Source organism: Pseudochaenichthys georgianus, chromosome 15 (genome assembly GCF_902827115.2).
Source record: "Pseudochaenichthys georgianus chromosome 15, fPseGeo1.2, whole genome shotgun sequence".
Classification (NCBI taxonomy): Eukaryota; Metazoa; Chordata; class Actinopteri; order Perciformes; family Channichthyidae; genus Pseudochaenichthys; species Pseudochaenichthys georgianus.
The window spans coordinates 34,368,080-34,390,953 of record NC_047517.1 but is presented as its reverse complement, the minus strand read 5'-3'; the positions used below and the strand labels follow the sequence as shown (position 1 = coordinate 34,390,953).

The 22,874-nt window shown below is 39.7% G+C and overlaps 1 protein-coding gene across 1 annotated transcript; it reads right to left on the bottom strand.

Annotated features, from left to right (window-relative positions):
- Positions 1-690: 690 nt before the first annotated feature.
- slc17a5 (solute carrier family 17 member 5) lies at positions 691-16,907 on the bottom strand. Its single transcript, XM_034101420.2, has 11 exons — positions 16,739-16,907; positions 15,494-15,690; positions 13,966-14,199; positions 13,671-13,758; positions 13,079-13,165; positions 11,641-11,759; positions 9,459-9,620; positions 9,171-9,303; positions 6,920-7,067; positions 6,438-6,528; positions 691-3,290 (listed from the first exon to the last, which is right to left on the bottom strand). The coding sequence occupies exons 1-11, from the start codon at positions 16,815-16,817 to the stop codon at positions 3,153-3,155; spliced, it is 1,476 nt and encodes a 491-aa protein (XP_033957311.1). The 5' UTR covers positions 16,818-16,907; the 3' UTR covers positions 691-3,152.
- Between the last annotated feature and the right edge of the window lie 5,967 nt (positions 16,908-22,874).

Genomic DNA, 22,874 nt, shown 5'->3' with positions numbered 1-22,874 from the left:
TGAGTATGACTTTTCCACATACGAACACAACTCGTCCCGTCATGCACGCCTCATGCCCGCCGCACACACACACTCATATGGAAGGGGCGGTCTCTCCCCCCAACAACAGTGCATTACAACTGTAAAACTTATCATAACTGTGCACATCTTATACTTATTTGATAACTACTATATCCCTTGGTTACTTGAACACGCTACAATATTATTAACCAGTGTCCTATTTAGTGCAGAAGTAGACGCCTTAAACGTCCCAGAAATTGGACGTTTTAAAAATCGCCGCATATCTTAAATACAATAGCTGAATCACTTGTATGTAAAAAAAAGCGAGGGAACTTGTGTCCATAACCTCATACGTCACACACACACACATCACACACACACATCACAACATGCGACTGCTCAAAAATGAAATTATTTCAAACAAAACATGATATTATTCAGATTTGTATTGTAACAATCATTATATTACATATATTAAAATATTGATATACGAAATATTTGTATTGGAACAGTTTTAGACGTAGTAATGCTGTAACATATTTCAGCCACAGCCCCCGCAAAATCCGCTTATGTAAATCAACATGTTGGAAAATATGATCTTCCTTTTCATCACAGATGTAAATAAGTTATAATGTTCCTTCACTTCGCTGTGACTGTGGCTATATAATGAAATAACAACACAACACAATATCGATTTGAGAATAGCTGTATATGATTAAGTATATACAATACATTACAGTGAATTAAGACATGTTGACATATTTCAAGGTTAAAAACATACAATGATTCATTTTTTTGTAGTGTATCTATACAGTATATACACAGCAATCAAAAGTCCCATTTTCTCTGTTTGTACACACTCATGTAAATGGAAAAGAAAAAGCAGTAACGAGAGAATTCCTTTATGAAAACAATGAGTCTTCAGTCCTGACTTGTCTGACCCTGTTTAGGCTAATGTAATAAGGCACAAGTGCATTGCACCTGGAATTGGGATGATGACTTACAGAAACAACAACTGAGACAAATCCCTTCAGGCTGATTTTGGTTCACCCCCCTATAGTCATTACACTTAAAGGGGCAAGATACAACAGTCATATATGGAGTAAAACGTTAAGATAGAGAATTACTTCCATTCCTATTGAGTTAACTGTGCGCAATTAAAAAAACAGATACAAATTAAACAAACATCCTTTTTCCATTCTTCTCAGACACACCTGACGAAGAAAGTGCAAATCCTGTGAGTAAATCAAAGGCTGTGTGTCCTCCAGAATCCTCTTCAAAGCACGTTTTACTTTCCCTTCATCAGAACATCTTCTTAGTCACAGATTACAAATAAAATGCTTTCAAAATGCTTTAGTTATGGGCTGCTACCTTAACTATAAAAGGAGGACATAAACAAGTTGTTGTGCACATAAACGTTCCTTATTGGCAACATATCACAAGTAAACAAACAAATACAATAACTTGGTCCCTTTTCAAATCCCATGAAAGAGCTTTAAAATCCATTTTAAGGAGTCACTACAAGGCATGTTACCAAGCGTTGTGCATGTGCAGTCATATTGTTCCCTCTCTAGAGAAACTGTATCAATGTGTGTGTTTAGTCCAGTGGTTCTCAAAGTGGGGGGTGCAGAGGCATGCCAGGGGGGCGCGAGAGACCAGGAGGAAAAATGGTTATAAAAAAATAAAAATAAAAAATCATAAATTGAAAAATTATTGATTCGAAAATAACATGATACAGTACAGTACTATTACGCCTGGGTCTCTGTGTTTCATTAAAGCTCGGCTCTGTGTGTGTGTGGAAGGAGCCATTTTGTGTGCGAGAGAGAGAGAGAGCGCACCGGTACCGGAGATCGTTGTTGTTAGCTTCTGGTGCTAGCGAGCTACGCTAACGGATATAAGGAGTCTTTTCAACAACAAAGTGGAGGAGAGTCCTCTCCTGCCAGACTGAGAGGCTCAGTGAGCTAAAGGACTCTCTCAGCGTTATCTCAGTGGGTCTCAAACGTTTTGGTCACCATTAAAGTAAACAATTATTTCCGAGGCACACGTTTATATGATCATTATAGTTGTAAAAAAATAAGAGAATACATGAAAAACAGGTATGAAATACTATGACAGTAAAACAAGAATAACGTTTAAAAGAGCACTTATATACTAATAAAGGACTGGCTTATCTAAAGCCAGTTGAGTAGCATTGAAATGTGTGGCTCTATGAAACCTGATGTACACCAGATTGATGCTTTTAACTCAAAAGCTTGCCCCCGGACCCCCCTATGTGAGGTCCACACACCACCTATAAAAATAGCACTTTACCCCTGCTTACACCTATATGCCGTGAGCTGATTATCGAGCCTTCATTGTAACTGTCGCACTGTGTGTTTGCGTGGGGATTGTTGCAGTAGAACATTCCACTGTAGCGCCCGGTACATTAATGGGAAACCCTAAATGTTTGAGCACCCTCTATGAAACGTCAAGCTGCCCCACAGCACCCCCAAAAGAAGTCTATTTGTGTTGGGGGGGGGCCTGACGGAAAAAGTTTGAGAACCACTGGTTTAGTCTAAGAGCATAATGACTTTTTTGGGGGGGGGAGCATTCAACTTAAAACAAAGTGTATTGGCACTGAGATATGTCCGCACACAAGTGAAAATAAATGTCCTTGTTAAGAACGTAGACTTGGCAATAACCATAAGTGCTCTGGGGCTTGAATGACAAATGAGCCTGGATAGTTTGCTACCTGACAAACCTGAACACTAAAGGAACTACACTTGGATAAATCTGCATCATAGCTATTACATGCCAATCAAACAGGGTTTACTTAACCTTCTATAACATAAAATAATTCCCATTTGTCTGCTAGTAAAAAGAGAGTGGCCTGCTTCGTAAAAGCAGCTTCCTCTGATACCTCTTAGAGAGCATTCTGTGATTGTTTCCCTTCACTAAAATTGCACTCTTCTCTGTTCCTTGCTCTGACTGTAAGATCATCAGACTCTGGAGAAGTCACAGTAACGAACGTCTTGCAGGATGTAATGGCAGTTAGTTAGCAGCGCTTTGACAATTCAAATCACAGCTGGAACGTATATCTCGCTGTTTACCCGTTTATTCATCAAACCTTCACTCAAGCATCAAATGGAGGAGTCCGACGTCTGTCTTCGGTCTCAGTCTCCGTGGTTGTAGGACGTGTGGACGGCCCAGGGCTGAACGTCTCCTCGGCCGAACAGAGTGTAGACCGTCGCTCCGAACAGGTTGATGCCGGCAGCGATGTAGAAAACTGTCTGCCATTCTTCTATGGTGTTCTGGAGGACAGGAGAGTTCATAAGGAGTGTTAAAGGACCCTATTATACTGTTTTTCATCAATATATTATAGGCCTCAGATATATATGAAAATGTCTCTGAAGTGTTTGGCTCCAAACACCAAACAGATCATTGCAGCATTACCCATAATCCCCTCTGTTTCAGCCCTGTTTCAAAATGGGCTGATTCTCTGTCTTTTACTTTAGAGGAAAATAAGGAGCCCCTCCCCACGCCCCTCTGAGAGGTATTTGGTTACAAAGAACACAATGGCCACTTTCACACCAAGTACTTTGCCGCACTTAGTGCCAGCACTTAGTTCCCCCATGGAACTAAGTGCAGATCGCGTTCACACCGGAATAAGTTCCCTGAGGGAAGATTACGCAAATGAAGCCGCTGACGTCACTTCTTCTTCTGCTTTGGGTTTACTGGCAGGCCGCAAACAACTTCACGGCGTATACTGCCACCCGAAGTCCCAGGCCGGAAGTCCCCAGAGTTGGGGACTGGCTTCTACTGAAGCCTTCCGAGTAAATCGCCAGAACGCCGACACCTCCTCATCACTCCACCGTTTTTTTTTGTGTTGCCATAAGTTATTCTCTCCGTTGGTGCGCGGGGCTAATGCTAATAATGATAATAATGCTAATGCCAGCAAATACAATGGCGGCTTCACAAAACTTTTCAGAGTTTTACGGGGCGTGGTTTGCAATTCGCCCAGCCAATAGAAATTGGTACTTTTTTCTCCCCAGGAAAGTACCACCTCTCTAGCAGGCACTAACAATGGGGGTAAAAGTTAAACGGGAAAAGTACGGGGAAAAGTACTCTGGTGTGAACGCGCCTAATGGTGCTCTAGGACAGTGGTTCCCAACCTGGGGGGCGAGCCCCCCTTGGGGGGGGCGTCAAAGATCGCAGGGGGGGGTGCCAGGCCTCAGATGATTTGAGGCCAAATATCATATTTAGATTTTATTTTATTTTTTAATACATATAATTGTAACGCAATACATGATTGTCACTAAAGGCTCTTTGTCTCTACATTACAATAAAATATAAAAATTAATTGATTCATTTGAATACAAATTCAAGTTAGTATTAAAGGCATAAAAAGACAGACATGTATAATTCTTTCTTTAATAGAAATGTTTCTTCTGCCCGTAAAGTGTCCAAACCAGGCTTTTCTGGATAAGCGCATTTTCAAAACACAGTCATTGTCCATGCCGGTTTCAGTTGGATTATTTGTCAGTTGCTCCGATCAGACACCTCCATTTTGTAGATTATTTACGACTTTTGAATCCACATAAACACATCGGCAGAATCCGGCTTACTTTGAGCACGTGTTTTAAACAGTTTAATCCCTTTGTGAATTGTTTCCACTTCCGCCGTCGTTTAATTTCTTCATGCAGCGGGAATCCAAATGAATTAATCCTGAGTCCAATAACCATCAAAGTCACTCCAATAGTGCTCCTTAATTACGCTTTCATCCTCCTTTAACAAAATACTTCACATTCATCCAGTTTGTGACAGCAGTTGGGGGGGGGGGGGGGCGCAACTTCCAACAGGAGTCATTTGGGGGTGCCCTTGGAAAAAAGGTTGGGAACCCCTGCTCTAGGAGGAGATTCAGGTGATAAGGTGGGGGGAGGGGGGTTACCTTGGTTGGTGATTGGCTAATGGTTACACAAGCCAAAAAAATCGTTATGACATCATAAAGTGGCCAAAATCTGATCAGCTCATTTTCAGACAGATTTTAATATAAATGGATCAGGACAAAAAGAGAGAGAATCTTTGTTCCTGAAACTTTCAGAATCTCTTTACACAGAGGGGACACATGTATAAAAGACATGAACAAGTGGGTTTTGCATAATAGGTGCTAGCCAACTATTCAAGTTGCAGTTTACATCCATTTCTGTACAAAATGTCATTACTTCATGTTAAGTGAAATTGTAATCAAACTTTTTTTTTTACGTCAGTGACTTCGACTAATTCTAATCAGTTAATCCTTAAGTCCAACTAAAAATACAGTATGTGCCACGTTTATGTGCCATAAGGCATTCTGCTAATAATATTTCTAAAAAGGTTTGAATATATTACAATAAGACAATTGTAACAACAACAAATGATATGCACATCCTAAAAACTGAAATGGTGGAAATCTTACAAAAGAACAGCAAATAGTCGTGTTAGAAGTGACCCAAAAAAATGTGAACTTGCAAAATAATCATTTGATATTCTCGTAATTTGTTTGGTTTAGGTAACCTGCTTCAGATAGTATCATGCTTAAAAGAAGCTTTGCTTGCAAATGTAATTATATTCTTGGTCTGTACTTTAAACTGACAGTAACTGCACACTTTTAATTTTTTATTTAATTGTTAGCATTATTTTGTAATCTGCCATATATCTAATGTTGGGGAACGTGCGGTTGTGTTTGTGTAATGTGATAAATGTAAAAAAAAAGTATAAATACTTGTTTAAAAAAAAGAAAAAATGCTTTGATTGTTTAACGGCGTTCTTTACTTTTTTGATCTTCACCTGGTCTGCTTCACGTGATGTAGACTGTGGGTGTGAGCCTGCACCCCCCCCCCCCCCCCTCCACTAACAGTACTATCTGTTTTGTTATGGCACTGTCACTGCATCCTGAGCTTAGCGCCACACAAGACCACTCTGATTGGTTTAAAGAAACACAAACAAGCCATGGGCATTTATTACATGTGGAGCCCGACGTTTCTCTGGGGCTGTGGAGGTCTGGCAGTGGGAGGATGTTCTTCACCTGGTTGCCATTGTTGATAATATAAATTACAGCAATGGTTGGATAGTTGGCCAATACACGGTTTTGTTCTGTGTGGTGATGGTTAAATGCCAAAATCAATGATCTGCTGTATTAAAGGGTAGCGTACTACAACAGCAGAGACCGCATGGAGACATCTTCCTGTTTTAATCCAGAAAACCAGACAAAGAAACCCTAATCGTGCTCTGACTAAACCAAGTAAATAGGAAATGAAGTATCAAGCCGAGTAAGGATCCCATCTGGTTAGTAAGAGACGCTGGAGATCTGGAGTGATCTCAACCTTTTGAAACACCAAGCTATCACTGCTCTGTTCAATGTAAGGGAATCTTATCCACTGTGCAGACGGGTTAATGAAGGGTGAGGGTACACGTCGCACCTGTTGGGTGAGGGTCCTTGCGATGACTGGGCCCACCATGCCAGGAATGGTGGCAAACGTGTTGGTGATTCCCAGGAGAATACCAGCATACCTAAAAACATAACGAGTGCATGATTGTTAAAATACCCACGACAGTGTTGACTATAATTTAACAGCTTTCACTTGAATACAATTAATCTCTTTACACCTGGAGGAGATGTGAAACCTCTGTATGATAATGGTGCACCAGAATATATTCTTATAAATGAAATGTTCCTTTCTCAGGATTTATAATTATGGACAAAATGACACATTACATTATTGTACAATTCTGACATTAAACATTTGAAAGGTAAAATGCATACAGTATAACTAAATTACTCATAAGTGTTGAATTTAAGGCGGCAAAAACAATTATTATGACATAAAAAAGTTAATTTGTTCGTCAGTTTAACTGGATGATGAGCACTAAGATGTTAGTTGATTAACTTGGTGATTCTTACGAAGGAGCGATGTCCAGGTGGTTGATGTTGAAGCCGGAGGCGGACACCCCCCCCAGAGCGGAGGAGAGGGTGAGGAAGGTCACAGCCAGGGTGTAGTCACAGCCGGTGTACCCCACCGCCACCAGGAAGACGGCTGGCCCCAACATCCCTGCAGAAACAAACCATCAGGTGGTTGAGAAGAGAGGGGCAAAAGTACACACGTCCTTTACTCAAGTAGAAGTACAGATACTCGTGTTTAAAAATACTCTGGTGAAAGTAGAAGTACTGACTAAACTTCTTTACTCAAGTAAAAGTAAAGAGGGCTTTGAAATGTACTTCAGTAAAGAGTACCCATAGCTAGCAGCTGCTTTAAAGAGTACCTGACCTCCCTTTATATTAATAGAACAATAATGTCATTGTTAGCTAATGAATGTTTCCATGCTGACCAACGGCAACATGACAACGTTTCCATTGGTCCCTCTTCTTTAGAGAAGACCAGGAAGTGACGGATACACGGATCGTGTTCCAACCAATAGGCACGCAGTGACTCTAAAGAATAATGAACACGCACCAACACACATTCAGACTAAAGGAACCAGCTGTTTGGGAAATGAGAGAAGTAGAAAGTACAGGTATTTGAGTTCAACATGTGAAGAAGTAGAAAGTACAGGTATTTGAGTTCAACATGTGAGAAGTAGAAAGTACAGGTATTTGAGTTCAACATGTAAGAAGTAGAAAGTACAGGTATTTGGGTTCAACATGGAAGAAGTAGAAAGTACAGGTATTTGTGTTCAACATGGAAGAAGTAGAAAGTACAGGTATTTGTGTTCAACATGTGAAGAAGTAGAAAGTACAGGTATTTGGGTTCAACATGTAAGAAGTAGAAAGTACAGGTATTTGAGTTCAACATGTAAGAAGTAGAAAGTACAGGTATTTGTGTTCAACATGGAGAAGTAGAAAGTACAGGTATTTGAGTTCAACATGTGAGAAGTAGAAAGTACAGGTATTTGTGTTCAACATGTAAGAAGTAGAAAGTACAGGTATTTGGGTTCAACATGTGAGAAGTAGAAAGTACAGGTATTTGTGTTCAACATGTAAGAAGTACAAAGTACAGGTATTTGAGTTCAACATGTAAGAAGTAGAAAGTACAGGTATTTGGGTTCAACATGGAAGAAGTAGAAAGTACAGGTATTTGTGTTCAACATGGAAGAAGTAGAAAGTACAGGTATTTGAGTTCAACATGTGAGAAGTAGAAAGTACAGGTATTTGTGTTCAACATGTAAGAAGTAGAAAGTACAGGTATTTGGGTTCAACATGTGAGAAGTAGAAAGTACAGGTATTTGGGTTCAACATGTAAGAAGTAGAAAGTACAGGTATTTGAGTTCAACATGTGAGAAGTAGAAAGTACAGGTATTAGTGTTCAACATGTAAGAAGTAGAAAGTACAGGTATTGGTGTTCAACATGTAAGAAGTAGAAAGTACAGGTATTTGTGTTCAACATGTAAGAAGTAGAAAGTTCAGGTATTTGTGTTCAACATGGAAGAAGTAGAAAGTACAGGTATTTGTGTTCAACATGGAAGAAGTAGAAAGTACAGGTATTTGAGTTCAACATGTGAGAAGTAGAAAGTACAGGTATTTGTGTTCAACATGTAAGAAGTAGAAAGTACAGGTATTTGAGTTCAACATGTAAGAAGTAGAAAGTACAGGTATTTGAGTTCAACATGTGAGAAGTAGAAAGTACAGGTATTAGTGTTCAACATGTAAGAAGTAGAAAGTACAGGTATTGGTGTTCAACATGTAAGAAGTAGAAAGTACAGGTATTTGTGTTCAACATGTAAGAAGTAGAAAGTACAGGTATTTGGGTTCAACATGTAAGAAGTAGAAAGTACAGGTATTTGTGTTCAACATGGAAGAAGTAGAAAGTTCAGGTATTTGTGTTCAACATGGAAGAAGTAGAAAGTACAGGTATTAGTGTTCAACATGTAAGAAGTAGAAAGTACAGGTATTGGTGTTCAAAATGTAAGAAGTAGAAAGTACAGGTGTTTGTGTTCAAAATGTAAGAAGTAAAAGTAAAAAGTCGTCAGAAAAACAAGTAGTGGAGTAAAGTACTGATACCAGAAAATATTACTTAAGTACAGTAACAAAGTATTTGTACTCCGCTACTTCCCACCTCTGTTCAGAAGTAGCACACATGTGTGTATATTTAGATGGTTTGGTGTATTTAGACCTTAGAGCCTCACACAGTAATATAGTTATAGACAGTCCTCCTCACCAACGATGGAGAAGACCTTCCTGACGGTGACGGTGCGGACGAGACAGGTCTCCCTCAGGTGATCGGCCAGCTGACCGCTCAGCACCGCTAACACCACAGAGCCGATGTAGGGAAGAGCCGACAGCATCCCGTTCTGTTGAGGACAAGAAAAGATGCTCGACTATGAACACTGTCTTTGAATTGTATAACCTTTTGACATCTAATTGTATTTTACTTAAATAATGCCCGTTTAATCTCACAACTCATCCCATCAGCTCCACAGATGCATGTGTGTGACGTGGCCCTCACCTGCTGAATGCTGAACCCCAGCACCTCCTTCATGTAAGTGGGCAGCAGCGTGAGCAGCGTGTAGAAGGTCCAGTTGTAGGAGAAGTGAGCGACCACGATGGCCCACAGCGGGCCGGACGTTAGGATGGCTCTCCAGGGGATGTATCCTGCTGAGGTGGACAGCTGGGACAGGAAGTGGAGAACAGAGAGCAGATTTATTAGAAAGCTCTTCATTAAAGCATCAAATGTGAAAGATCGCCAAATTATTAGTAATTTATTTTTATTTTTCAAATCCAGCACCAGACACTTTTTACGCTGCTATGGACAATCTTGCACTAATGCACATTTCTCAAAGTTATTGAAGGGACTGTTATTTTGTATATATTGATTGTTGTGCTTTTATTTAAGTCTTAATGTGTGCATATGTATAAATGTGTCTGTTGATTGTGAATTACATATTTTTATATATATTTGTATTTTTCGTATTCGGGATTGTGGGAAACGGCTTTTCGATCTCTCTGGCCGTTTCTCAATGTCGAGTAAAGCTGCTCCAGAGCCACTATTTCAAGCATACTACGTCATCGAGTGGCGCAGAAGGACTGTTTAAATGCCCAGCATACATGTGCTACCAAGCAAGCCTCCTCGACATTGAGAAACGGCCTCTGTCTGTAGACACAAACTGAAGGATTGACAATAAAGTTGACTTTGAATTTAACTTTCAACCTTCAGCTGTGTGATTATTTGCATTGCATATGTACATAAATACATCCAGTTAACCGCTAGGACGTGTCTATATAACCTCTGAATAAATGGAAACAGGCCTTCTATGATCCTGCAAAGTCTCATGCCAGTTTATCTTCCAATGGGTCTCTATTGCTCTTGATTCTGTTAGCTTTATCTCCCGCTGCTGGTGAGAAGTACGGACCATATGACTGGAATAATCAGACTTGTTTCAGAGTTTATAAATTGATGTTTTGATATATGCTTGCTGTTGTTGAACTTGACCCGAACTTACTTTTAATTCATATGTACATTAGGATTCTTTGTCACTGTAGAGACGTGCAAAATAACAACGTTTTCTTCAAGGTGGGGTAGGTCATTTTGGAGAAACCAGCTCGAGTGCGCTAGAATTTGAAAATACACAGCCGGAGAAAATCTGCCACTTCCTCACAGAGCCCCTCCTCCAACACACACGAACGCTCCCATGACCAATGAGGGCACGAGATAAGTTTGTGCCCCGATGGAAGGCTGACAGGCAGGTAGGCCATCCAGTCACTTTAGCCGGGCCGGCTCAGATGATTGGTCGTGCTTTTTACAGCGCTACGGCTTCCACAGATTACTTGTTTTTATGGATTTGTAGTCAAAGCACTTCAGATATTCATTGCTATCGGGATGTTAAGAGCATTCCATGGAATATAACAAAAAGTGTATCTCGAGCCGGTTTCTCAAACTTACCTACCCCACCTTTAAAGTGAGGTGAGAGACTAATATACAAATGTTAATTTGTTTGGGGGGGGTCGAGGTATTGTCGTCTTGTTATTTTCTAATTCACAACCCTGCAGAAGAATCCAACAGTTATACTTTGTACTCTTCATAAAGATGTCAGGAGTCATGAGCGAGCGTCTGCATGTGATAATAAACTGCAGAGTCATTGCTAGGGCTGTGACACCGATGAGTTACATAAGAGAATAAAACACAGCGTCAGACCGAGGTTATGCAACATTACTATCTGATGTCTGTACTGCGCAGGAAACGTCTGAAACACTGCTACTGTCTTCACAAGAGAGAACAGAACAAATCTCTAAATACCAATTAGTGACATCATCTTCTGAACTTTTACATATTAATAACAGCTATATATTCAAATAAATAATTCATCAAATCAATGTTACTTTTTGGTGGGTATTTTATTTGTCAAACACGTTGCAAACAAAAAAAAGGAGAAGAGGAAACGGTATTTATTTTTTTATAAAGTCTATTTAATCTGAGTCGTATTTTAAAGTTTGAATCACATGTCATACGGTTACCTGTTAATTCACCAGTGTTTCATTGTTTTTGAGTAATTGCTAAAATGATAAATCTTTATTTTTTACATATCTTTTTTTGTGCAAACCAAAGGTGAATAACAAAACCTTTCCTCATATCTACGAAGGCCTGTTCTTAAAGCTTGATTTCTGGACACAGAGTCTGTTTCTGGTGTTACCTCGTTCTTGAGAGAGTTGGTGATGTAGAGCCTCTCCTGCTCTGAGATCCGTGGGTGAGTGTTCGGACTGTCGAAGGCCAGAAACGTCCACAAGACAAACCACACCAGGCCGATAGCACCTGCACACACACACGCACACACACACACACACACAAACACACACACACACACACACACACACACACACACACACACACACACACACATACACACACACACACACACACACACACACACACACACACACACACACACACACACAAAATAAACCCTTCAACACATTAAATATCCAAGGTAGGCAGCAGGTGCACGTATTATGATGATGGTGGAAGAAGAGGCACTGTGTTCGTCACTTTCATGAAACTAAAATAAAAGCCAGTCATTACCCCTTCTTTACTTGTGTAACATAGCTACACTTACATCGGCCCTGTGGTTTACAAACGGGGTTAACTAGTGGCAGTGGCATTTGTTCACCAGGAAAGCAAGCCAGTCAATTAAGCAAGACTTATTTTTTCCATCCGTGAGCACATTTTCTTCTCAAACTTGCGAACTCATCGTTTCCACCGGCCAAAGAGGAACGAAGGAGCAGACACTGGAAACAGCTCGTCTGAGGATTAGAGGATAAGTGTTAAAGGAAAACAAACATCTCCGACTAATCAATGGAGAGGCTGCTGGACGTCAGGGAAATGCTCCAGAGACTCCATAATCCAGACCTGCAGCGACTACAGAAGAGCATTTTTTTATTTACGCTTTCCTAATTAGACAAGATGAGACATCGTCTGAGATGTTCACTCGATAAGGTGTTTCTTATCCGACTTATTCATGACATGATTATTACTAGACAATGGTTTTCTGGCTTAATGCATCACGTGGAAATAGAATAGTAAGGAATTCATCAAGGACCACTTAACCAATAAAAAAACACTCGCGGACCACCTAACTCCACAAATATCCAAAATCACATCGTTTTTCTAGAACAGCTTACAAATCGCCTGAAAATGGTACAAACAAGTGGCCACATGTGTGATGAAGGTGTTGCGCTGGGCTATATCATACCATCGACAGTGAAACTTAAACTCGCTCCATTGCGGAGATATTCCCGCGAGAGTGTGTAAAACTTTAATTTATTAATTTATTTTAAATGTGAAATTGTACCAATATACTCACGGACCACTAGACCACTAGACAATGGTTAGAATAGTAAGGAATTCATCAATGATAAAAAAATTGCTCATATTCTGAAATCAATGCAAAAACCGCAACACAAAGAAAAGTTGAAGCTCATCAAAACCCAAATACAAATCAGGAAAATGTGTTAAATCACTCACAAATAAAATCAAAATATGGAAATAAAACAAAGTATTTCTGGTGGAGGGAAAGTCAGCAACAAAGGAACCCCTCTCCCACCCTACACTAGCGAAACCCCCGGATGTTTTACCGAATATGTAGAATACGTAGGTCCAGTCCAGGTAGAAGCAGATTTGTCCAGACAGAGGAAGAGATATGACCGTCCCCAGCTGGGCTCCTGGGGAGGAAGAGAGAAGACATCTGTATCCTGCAGCGGTCTGAATGCACAGAGTAACTTACGAATGATGAATATACAGAAAGTGAGAGGTAGACATTAATAATGGTATGTCTGATGATGAGGTGAGATGGGTGCGTCATACCCTGCTCTACACATGGTGAGGGAGAGATTCATATGTTTAGATCAAGTTCCTACATTGCCTTGAACTAAGGATATTTTAAGCATGAATGTTATTGTAAGTTAATATGTTGTTTTGAAATGAGTGAGTCATTGGTAAGTACAAAAAATCACTCAGAAAATAGTGGAAAATATCTTCAAATTGTTTTGTGTCCAAAAGTTAAAACGCTTCAATAACCAAATCCAACTTATTAAACAATTAGTTGGAAAGCTAATACATCACTATTCTGTTAAAGAAATATTAAGGCAGTTAAAACCCAATTCTACTGTTTCATACTGTGTTGCATAAATAGAAACGTTTTCCTTTGTGTGTGTGTGTGTGTCTTACCGATGTAGGAGATAGTGAGAAGGCGGCTCCTCTCCAGCGGGGGGGCCCAGGACGCCCACATGGTGTACATGGCAGGGAACGTCACTCCCTGAAGACAAACATAAGAAGAGCATCAACAGGAGTGCAAAAAGTACCAATAACCATCCACTTATCTGTACATGCAAACCATCGCTGTATCTGGTGTGGCTGTAGGTGTGTGTATTAACTCCATTGAGATTATGGGTGCTCAGAGATGCATTTTTAAAAAGGACATTTAAAGACCCCGTGTCGTCTCTTTAGTAATGAAACAACCTACCTCTCCTATCCCTTCCATCACCCTGACAGCGATGAGGTATTTTGCGCCCAGGTCAGCAGCCACAGGGGTGAGCAGCGTAAAAAATATAGTTCCCAGGATCCCCAGACCCATCAGCCACTTGGGGCCCCAGCGGCCGGCCAGGTATCCCCCGAGGATCTGTGTGAGGATGTATCCGTAGAAGAAGGAGCCCAGGATCCAGCCCTGGGTCTCAGAGTCCCAGTTATACACACTGGCCTGTAGGGGGGGGGGTCAGGAGTTTAGTTTGATCAAACTAAAGTTTTACTGCTTGTTTACTACATGTTACTTCAACAGTCGGTTTGTACTTGTAGCATCCTCTCCTTGAACGCCCTAAAGTTCACTTCTAACATGAACACACACTAGAGCTGCATCAACTAGTCCTCTAATTGACAGATAGAAAAAATATACCTAATCTTTCATGCAAATATAGGCAAGGCAAGTTTATTTATACAGTATAGCACCTTTCAGCACCAGGCAATTCAAGGTGCAAATATAGCAAGACATGTTATTGTTTTGGTCTCAAATAGAGACTTCCTGCTTTTTCTCTGTTTTATATAATTGCAACTGAATATCTTTGGATTTTCAAAAGGAATAACAAGACATGTAAAGATATCAACATCACTCAATATTTTAGGACACTTGATAGATTATACAATTATGAAAATAGTTGTTAGTTGCAGGCCAGTCAAACACAGTCAATAACAAAGGGCAAGTATGGTCAACATTTACATTGTCCATGCATTGTTATGTGTGTGTGCAAAGAAGCGGTCTTCAACACAGCTTCTCAATAAGAAGCATAAGGTTACCCAACATGATAACAGCATCTCTGCAGAACTGTTCTGTCAATAATGCAGAGCCTTTCTGGATGATTGTAGCAGCCTTTTGTTACCTTCACAGACTGTAAGGAGGGGCGGGTCATTGTCACATACTCAACTGTTCAGTTTGAAAGATTGAAAAGCTTAGTTTGTGCATCAGTCCTAAATGCGGTTTGAAACCAGATTCTATTTTTCCAGGACAAATTACTAATCATCAGATGTCAACTTATAAATCTAACTATCCAGTAATGATTACAGTTTTTCCAGGCAGACAAATAGGGAAACACATTGGGTGGATTTTAAAGCCCGACAACAAGGGTTTTACTGTCCGAAATGGGTGTGACCGCGTGTGCTCTATCAACTTGAATTAAACTATTTGTCTCTAAAAGGCCACAGAGGAACACACAAGGATGAGTAACAATAACAATCTTAAAGCAGTAATAGTTGTTAAAATGATGAATTGAGCTGCTGTTGCAGTGCGCACTTACTTACTACTTGCAGCTGGACTGGATTTACTTTTTTTTAAGTCTTTTTACGCAGAAAATGTAGTTATTTGTGCCACTTAAATCGTTCTTACTTTACAAAAAGCACTTAACTAATCAAGGAAAAGCTCTTGTGTGCAATACAGCTCCAAGGACAAGTTGAACCAGTTTTAATTATTCTTTTGACTCAGCTGCGTTTCTGTTCTCACTCACTGCTGTGTGGTTGTGTTTGGGCCGTGGAGGGTTGGCATGAGCCGGACACACTGAGCTGCTGTGGTTTGTGTCGGACTGGGTGTTGTTCAGCATGTCCACCATCGCCACACTGAGGTTCACGCGCAACGAGTAGACCACAAAGAAGCCAAAAGAGGAGAGAAGAGCCAGGCCATAGCGCGATGAGCCGCATGCTGGGGCTGCAGGAGACAGAGAGACGAAGACAATGAGACTGTTTGCAGGATGATGTTAGTTGATGTGTACTGAATACAACCAAACTAAGATTGGGCTGTGAATTAATCTATTGACAAATGTTATTAATCATTGAAAAAATAATAACACACAGCATTCATTTACTCTTTATTATGACTGTGACAATGTTAATCACTGGCTACAATATATACATCTTTAAAATAAAGTAATTACAGATTCATTGTAATCCGACAGACCAAATTGATGTTTAAGTGGATTAAATGTTGACATAATGCCCCATTTGTTTTAATAACCATACCTTCTATCTCCATGCAATGAGTCTCTTTTGCATAATGTGCTATTAGATAAAGTGCCATTATGGTTTCCAATGCTACTATATTTTGCATAGTAAAAGAAAAGCACCTTCTTTCTCAGTCATTTTAAAAGATAATGACACAACCAGCTTTAGTCTTCTTATCTGGCAGCTTGCCATGCTTAACATAATACATTTATGCCTTAATGAATTCTCAGTACACTTTTACACCAACATAGACTGTTTCTCAGGGTTTCAACTTGCATATCCAGACTTTGCCAAACTTTTTAGGAACCGTTGTTATCTAACTAACTCTTTAGGTATGCAAACATGACATGACTCAAAGCTCAGGTGCACATTAGGTGTGTCTTGTGACAAAAGCTCAGAACGAATGTCCCTAAAACTCGTGACAAAGGCACAGGTTGGGTGTGGGAAATTAAATCAATATTCAGATGCACCTTGCAACAAAATCCAACTGTAAATTAGACATGTTTATATGTGGAAATTGTAATCATTAAGTCAACTTATCACTATTGATTATTTGCTGTGTAAACAAAGAGTTGCCATGAGTTAAACACGTACAATTAAGCAATTAGTTAAAATAGGTTCCATTTAAGCTTTTTCTCCACATTAAACAGCCTGAAACAGCGCGGCTTTGAGACATATGTTCCCCGATATGAGCCTCCCTTACAGGCAAAAGTAATGTTAGCTTGCTCGGTTAGCTGGAGATATTTTAGTTTTACCTCTCTGGACTCTTTCCTCCTCGGCCCTTTGAAGCAGCGGTGTATCGTCCCTCTCCGTGTCCGACCCGTACCGCTCCATTTTACAGTACAACTGGGTCCACTCGGGTCTACTGCATCCCCGAAAAACAACAACAAAAGCTCCGGCTCGACTACACGTCACAAGATAACCCACGTCACGTGACGAGGGACCGGAAGTAGGAAGAAAGTAGTAGAAGTATTTTAAAGTGCCGGGAAACATTTTATCGGGTTTTATATTTTATATTGTTGAATCGACTCAGTTGTCTTGTGTCTTATCTTAACTTAAGGTGACCAGATTTTCAAAATTAAAACCGGGGACATTTTGAGTTCAAAACATCATTAACATATCCAATTTTCTTCACTGTTAAAGAAAAAAGGGGACACTTCTGGTTCAATTTAATTTGAACATTTTAACTGTTGGATAAAAACAGAAGGACGATAGCTCATATATGAGATTTCAAAAGTATTTTATTTTGAAACTCTACATCAGATTGTCCTGATTTTCTCTGATTGACTAGATGGGGTGCTATCACCCTGAAGTGAAATAAGTATTTTATTGACTTCGAATGACTCTTTGATTATGGACAGTTCCATTAAATAATAATCAACATATAGATGGACAATAGATCTAATTTGAGATTTTAAACAGCATACATTTTAAATTGTGCTTCAGAAAGTAATGTTATTTTAGGAGTGTTGTGGGATGGTGTCAACATCAATTGAAAATAGTCACCCAGTGGAAATGTCCGATATGTCTTCATAACTGTATCCTTACATTTTACATTCACTCAGTTATAATGTGGTAGTTATACGTAGTTTGTTTTAAATTATTATTGATCACATTATATAGTACATATTTCTTTATTTAAGCTTCAACATGAATATGTTTGGTGTGTTTTTTTAGGTATATTTGTTATTGACCGAGTAAACGCTTTTATTTTGAAGGCAGTTTGTACAGGCATCAACCGTAATGCATTGGATATTCGCGCCGCAATAAAACGTGCGGGCTGGCTTGGCTGTGTTTTCCGAAATGGGGGCTGGCTTGACCGCAGTCTGTTTACCCAGTGTTTCCTGACATTAAAGGTTTTATTTCACCTTGCTATGTGTTTTTAACGTATATTTAAAAAAACGGGGACATTTTCAACCGGGGACAGGCCCATACAACTGGGGACTGTCCCCGGAAAACGGGGATGTCTGGTCACCCTATCTTATCTGTCAGAGTGAAACCATTATTTATTTTATTCTATTTTATTTGTATTGTCATAAATTGTACCTCCATGTGTCTATTAACCTAATCAAATGTTATATTTGCTGCATGTACGTTAAAGTTCTTAACAAATAATCTGAGGGGAATTTATTGTTGTTTGTTTTTAACTTGTCATTTTATAAAGCACTTTGAGCTGCATGTGTTGTATGAAAAGTGCTATATAAATAAAGCTTTATTATTATTATTATTATTATTACTATTATTATCTGTGGTTCTCAAAATTAAAACTTTGCTAAACATTATATGTACTTTTCACAATATCTTTATACTTTATCAGATACCCTTTTATCTATAGAGGCGACTCATGATGGTCTTGTTGTATGAGTGTTGAATTATATGAAAACATAACATTGTGTCCATCTTGTTTGTGCAACCGACTTCAGGGCTGAAGTCGAATAGTCCATGGCTGCAGTCGAATACTCCAAAAATCAGCTCCTAAATTCTAACCCTATCGTCTATTCCTTGACCTCTGAGTGAAACGTCACGGGGTTAAGGGATAGTGGATAGGAGAATTCAAAAGGACTTAGGAGAAGAGACTGCGGGGCTGCAGTCGGATAGTTTAAAAATCAGCTCCTAAATTCTAACCCTATCGTCTATTCCTTGACCTCTGAGTGAAACGTCACGGGGTTAAGGGATAGTGGATAGGAGAATTCAAAAGGACTTAGGAGAAGAGACTGCGGTACTTTAGAGAATCCGAATGCACTTTCACTATCCGACGTGTTTATGATGCGCCAGCGGACGTCATTGTGTGCGTCTGCTGCTGTGGGGAAACTACAGTTATACAAAATACAGCGGACTACAACATGGATGTTTAATAAGAACGAGGGACTCATCTAGAGACTCTGCACCGTGCTCTGAAGCTGCTGCTTTGCTTTATGAACGTGGACAACAGAGAAACATATTCTTCATGACCAAAGTTGGAATTGAAATAAAAAAGGAAAGTGAAACGTATGCTCGTCACCCTCTCCCTCCGGTCCACATTAATACAAATGATCCCAATACGTATGATTGTATGAACTAAAGATCTTAAAATCAATACAGATGTATTTATTAGAAACATTAGTCCTTAACATCTATCACTGTGTATATCACCATTCAAACATCTTTTAGAAGTTGAACAAACCCCACACAGCTCAGTAAAGACTGAAATGTTGACTTTATTTGATAATTTCAGTAAAAACTAACGTTCATATTTCTCTTTTGATTATAATACTGATGAACGTTCAATACAAAGCACTTTGGCAACTTACCACCTATGTTTTAAAATGCTTAATAAGCACCGTAACTTTCATGATATCATTTCTCGGTCATAATCGGTTGTTTCCGTGAACGGCCGACTGTTGAGTGACGGCAAATGCTGCGGCTGCAAGGCATTGTGGGGCAGCATTTTCGCTTCTCCTGTCGGTTAGAGAGGTCCAGTGGTTCCTAAGCTAAAGGAGGCTATAAAGGAAGTTTGAAACCTCCTTTCCTATCATTCTCATCATTCTAGAGAATTCGAACGGCACTTATCATGGCTGCCACTGAGGGACTTCCGGGTCATTTCAATCCTTTAGGAAGGTTCCTAAGCTAAATGGACTATTCGACTTCAGCCCGGTACTTTAGAGAATCCGAATGCACTTTCACTATCCGACGTGTTTATGATGCGCCAGCGGACGTCATTGTGTGCGTCTGCTGCTGTGGGGAAACTATGGAAACCACAGTTTTCTAAACAGCGGACTACAACATGGATGTTTAATAAGAAGGAGGGACTACTGTGAACTCATCTAGAGACTCTGCTCCGTGCTCTGATGCTGCTGCTTTGCTTTATGAACGTGGACAACAGAGAAACAGATTCTTCAGGACCAAAGTTGGAATTGAAATAAAAAAGGAAAGTGAAACTTATGCTCATCACCCTCTCCCTCCGGTCCACATTAATACAAATGATCCCAATACGTATGATTGTATGAACTAAAGATCTTAAAATCAATACAGATGTATTTATTATAAACATTAGTGGTCCTTAACATCTATCTCTGTGTATATCACCATTCAAACATCTTTTAGAAGTTGAACAAACCCCACACAGCTCAGTAAAGACTGAAATGTTGACTTTATTTGATAATTTCAGTGAAAACTAACGTTCATATTTCTCTTTTTGATTATAATACTGATGAACGTTCAAAACAAAGCACTTTGGCAACTTACCACCTATGTTTTAAAATGCTTAATAAGCACCGTAACTTTCATGATATAATTTCTCCTTCATAATCGGTTGTTTCCGTGAACGGCCGACTGTTGAGTGACGGCAAATGCTGCGGCTGCAAGGCATTGTGGGGCAGCATTTTCGCTTCTCCTGTCGGTTAGGGAGGTCCAGTGGTTCCTAAGCTAAATGAGTTTATAAAGGAAGTGTGAAACCTCCTTTCCTATCATTCTCATCATTCTAGAGAATTCGAACGGCACTTATCATGGCTGCCACTGAGGGACTTCCGGGTCATTTCACTCCTTTAGGAAGGTTCCTAAGCTAAATGGACTATTCGACTTCAGCCCATTTAGCTTAAGAACCTTCCTAAAGGAGTGAAATGACCCGGAAGTCCCTCAGTGGCAGCCATGATAAGTGCCGTTCGAATTCTCTAGAATGATGAGAATGATAGGAAAGGAGGTTTCAAACTTCCTTTATAACCTCCTTTAGCTTACAGGAGAAGCGAAAATGCTGCCCCACAATGCCTTGCAGCCGCAGCATTTGCCGTCACTCAACAGTCGGCCGTTCACGGAAACAACCGATTATGACCGAGAAATTATATCATGAAAGTTACGGTGCTTATTAAGCATTTTAAAACATAGGTGATAAGTTGCCAAAGTGCTTTGTTTTGAACGTTCATCAGTATTATAATCAAAAAGAGAAATATGAACGTTAGTTTTTACTGAAATTATCAAATAAAGTCAACATTTCACTGAGCTGTGTGGGGTTTGTTCAACTTTGAATGGTGATATACACAGTGATAGATGTTAAGGACTAACGTTTATAATAAATACATCTGTATTGATTTTAAGATCTTTAGTTCATACAATCATACGTATTGGGATCATTAGTATTAATGTGGACCGGAGGGAGAGGGTGATGAGCATAAGTTTCACTTTCCTTTTTTATTTCAATTCCAACTTTGGTCATGAAGAATATGTTTCTCTGCTGTTCATAAAGCAAAGCAGCAGCATCAGAGCACGGTGCAGAGTCTCTCGATGAGTCCGTCGTTCTTATTAAACATCCATGTTGAAGTCCGCTGTTTAGAAAACTGTGGTTTCCATAGTTTCCCCACAGCAGCAGACGCACACAATGACGTCCGCTGGCGCATCATAAACACGTCGGATAGTGAAAGTGCATTCGGATTCTCTAAAGTACCGCAGTCTCTTCTCCTAAGTCCTTTTGAATTCTCCTGTCCACTATCCCTTAACCCCGTGACGTTTCACTCAGAGGTCAAGGAATAGACGATAGGGTTAGAATTTAGGAGCTGATTTTTAAACTATCCGACTGCAGCCCAGCTCTCAAAAAGAAAGGAAGGAGTAGGCCTACTGACCTTTCTAACATTGTGCTACTCATTGTTCGTGGTTTTATTTAATTATATTAGACTCAGGCCATGAACCCAGACAACTGCCCGCTTATTATGATTATCTGTTTGCCTTTTGGAAACTGTCTGCAAGTTCCTTGTCTGATCTTTTTTCTTTTTTCTTTAATTTGCATTGTTTGTATAAAATACCCTTGCTTATTCTTGGACCACTTTTTATTTGCTCCCACCCAATAAAAAAAACCGTTTGTACAAAAAAGACAGTTAGGCCTAATGCTTTTACAGGCTTTTGGTGTCACAGAGATTATTCCCCACAGAGTACAATTCAATAATAGACAATAATATAAGGGTTTTCTATTTATTTTGTTACAGTTGTTTAGTAATGTGATTTTCAGGCTTTTCTGAGGAAATCATTTTCCACTAACCACATTTCTTGAAGAGCAAGTTTTGTTTTGTTTTTAGAACAGGCAGAAACTGACGGGAGCCTATATTCTTCTTGCAAAAACTCACATGTAACCACTGAAATCAGATGATGCATGGGGGAATGATGTAACCTTCAAACACAGCTTTGTTGTTGAAATCTGATGCAGCTCAGCTGTTTGTCTCTGGGCTTTATCATCGCCACCGCAGACGAGAGACGGAAACAAAGAGAGAAACATGCTGCAGAAATGAAGAGAGACAGTCACATATGAGCAGACAGACTTCTACAACAGTGACCTACCAACATGAACAGAGAGACAGACAGGCTCCTGTCAGCCACGGGGCTTTGGTTATAAAGTCTCTGAAACACGAAACATCAGAGACATCAAAGAACAAAACACGTGGACGACATCTGAGTTAAAGTGTTGAGGATGTTAGGTTCTAAAAAACTGAATTATACAAGTCTTTTATCTTGACCTACTTTTGGCAAGTCCTTGACAAGCCATTTGTCATGTTTTACATCAGTTTAAGAAGTACGTTTAAAGGTCGGCACTGCAGGTTAGGGTTAGGGTTAGCAACTTGCTTTGAACCTGACCTTTGACCTAACCTTTTATGAAGAAAAAATTGCAAAAAATATATTATCAGGTTTTATTCTCCTATAGGAGAGAGGAGAAGACCTGAAACATGACATGTTGAAAAATCACATTTTGCAGTAACTACAGATAATACATTAAAGAGTAGTACTTGAAATGAAATGATGGGTTCCTGGTGAAGTAGCAGACAACTTCAAAGCTGCTCTGAATAATTGTTGTTAATCAACAATTTGCCAGATCACTGTGTGTAATGTGAAAGGGGTCCCATGTAAGAGTTTTTCATTTTACAGCCTGCAAAC